Source organism: Penicillium psychrofluorescens (assembly GCF_964197705.1).
Source record: "Penicillium psychrofluorescens genome assembly, chromosome: 3".
NCBI classification, from domain to species: Eukaryota; Fungi; Ascomycota; class Eurotiomycetes; order Eurotiales; family Aspergillaceae; genus Penicillium; species Penicillium psychrofluorescens.
The window spans coordinates 4,431,932-4,434,509 of NC_133441.1; the positions used below are offsets into that span (position 1 = coordinate 4,431,932).

General features: G+C 47.9%; 1 protein-coding gene across 1 annotated transcript; it reads left to right on the plus strand.

The window, feature by feature from the left end:
* Positions 1-833: 833 nt before the first annotated feature.
* PFLUO_LOCUS5796 (uncharacterized protein) lies at positions 834-1,430 on the plus strand (the record flags this gene model as incomplete). Its single annotated transcript, XM_073783275.1, has 1 exon — positions 834-1,430. One exon carries the CDS (start codon positions 834-836, stop codon positions 1,428-1,430), a length of 597 nt encoding a protein of 198 aa, XP_073639847.1.
* Positions 1,431-2,578: the final 1,148 nt, after the last annotated feature.

The following is a 2,578-nucleotide window of genomic DNA, read 5'->3' on the forward strand; positions in this document are numbered from 1 at the left end:
GATGCTATTAAAAAGGCGGGGAGTCATTCCTGAGGGGATGAAAGGGCGGGTTGATTTACGCTGCCCAGGGGCCCGTCAACACCACTATAACTTCAGTGGTGAAATTTGACCACCTTTCAACCACTTAACCAGCTATTTTATTAGATCCCCAGAATGATCAACTCTTTAACATTGAGCAGTGCTAGGAGGTCATTTCGTATTAACTTGATGGAACAAATTCATCGTACACCATATAAAGTAAACGGCGCTAAAACAAAGGACATAACTAGATGTCGATGTGACGAATGAGATCCACTAAAGCAGTACCAAGCTCGCACGGGCCCGCCTCTTGTGAATAATACTGCTGGCCCATTAGATTTGCGCAATAGGCGCTTCGTGTAATTATCTGCGCTCTCATACTAAACCAATCCAAACTAGGCCCAGTAGTCGATGTTTGCTCATTTCTAGATCCACTCGTGCGCACTGGCACAATACAAAGGGGCTTGTGTAATTTGAGATAATTTTAGACATAATATTATCACCTTCTAGGTTGCAAATAAAAAGTCAGTCTCCGATTATTACTGTGTCCTCCCTCGGTTTACTTGCAACCTCGCATAGCGATGCCGTATCTTTTAAGTTAAATAATGAGGTATCCCGTGTTGTAGAAAACCCCTTTTTTTTTCGAAGAAACGATGAGCATTCCTACTTTAAGTAGCATCCAGTAGGGACATCGTTGGCCGGAAAAATACTTCGGCCGGCAGCCGTGATCTGCTGATATAAGCTCATTTGATCGAATGTCAAGTCGCGACCGACCAGGCTCACTCAAGCTACTGCTTTCCCCTTCCGACAAGTCGATGGCCGACAATAGCTCACCAGATTACAAGTCGCTCTACCTGCAGGCAGAGGAAAGACGCAAACAGGCCGAAGAGCAACGGAAGCAGGCCGAAGAGCAACAGAAGCAGGCCGAAGATGGAAGGAGACGGGAGAAAGAGAGACGGGAGCAGGCCGAAGCTGAAGGAAGACAGGACAAAGAGCGCACCCGAAGAACCACTTTAACGGAAATCATGCGGCATTGCCATAACCTACTCTCCCGACCGTTGAGAGTCGAAACACCCTCTCGCTCGACTACGGGGGCAATACCCCTTCCTACCGGAAAATATTGCCCGACACGACTAGAACCGTGGACGGATTGCCTAGCTCGGCAGCAAGCAATCTATAGCTCTGTATGCAACTACCTCTATCCAGCTGAGGAAGCCCAAGCGCGATTGTTTACTCCCCTAGTTGCGCTCGAAGAGGATGCTAGACGATTCGGCCTCCGGCCAATTAGTAGTGAGCAAGGTCTCGAGACCTACGAGCGAATTGCTGTAGAAGACCATGTTCGTGATATCATTACGGAGCTATGCAAAATTGAAGCTGCTCAAGAGGAGTTCGGCCTTAGAGATGGGATCTAGTTCGACAATCACACAAACTCTTTCAATCCAAGCGACCGTAGCGAAGCAACTGTAAGCCAGTCATCAAGCATACATCATCTAAGGCCTAATTAGTTCTATATTCACCAAGTCGAAGGCAGCACTAGCGCCCTTCTTACTATAGTCGAATACAAACCACCATACAAGCTTTCTACGGAGACTCTTCGCATAGGGCTCCGGCCAATGAACTTATAGAAGGACATGGTTAGATCAAACAAAGTGCCTCGGGAAGAGGCGAGAAAGTTGAAGTATAATGCAGAGCGACTCGTCTGCTCCGCTATTGTCTAGGAATACCATATAATGATTTAGGAAGGGCTCGAGTACTCTTATTTGACAAATGGGACTACTCGTGTTCTTCTCCGCGTTCCATACGATGACCCTAGTACATTGTACTACTTTCTCTATGATCCTAATAGAGAATTGGAGGGCGAGATTGAACAAAATATCTAAGCCCCGAAGACCTCAATTGCCCGGGTACTATGTCTGTGCTTGATGGCCTTTCGTTCCACTATGCGTGATTAGGAATGGAGATATGCTACACAGTCGTAGCTTCCTCTTTAGACAACTAGTTTTGACCATACTCGTTCCTAGATTCTAAAGGAAGTATTGCAGCAGATTCCTCCGCACTCCGATAGTACCAACTCCGAGTATGTGAGTCCGGAACTCAGTTCAGATTACCAACCGTCGTCGCCTCCGCTAGAATCTCTAACAATAGAAGATCGCCGAGTGCTGACAAGGTCTCAAGCCAGCTGTGCGCCCTCTATTGACCGACACCGTACGTAGTCGCTAAACTCGTTAGGCTCCGACTCGAACTAAGCGACGGGACGCAAACGGGGTTTTAGCTAAGTCACATCCCCGTCTGGCCAACGAGTGGCTCGCCAACGAGAGACTAGGAATAATCAAGGCAGCCAGTCCCGTCGCCACGATGCGCAATTTTGTACCCAGCGATGTTTACTCGGGCTACAGAATGGAGGTATTCTAGACGACTTTTGTCCAAACGTGGAGCTCCACCGTCGAGGTCAAGATGACCTCATGCATTCAATCGCTACAGAGGATTTAGTGCGTTTACTAAACGTACAACTGGACGAAAACATTGACCGATGCACGCCCCTTGGGAGCTGCGGGGCATA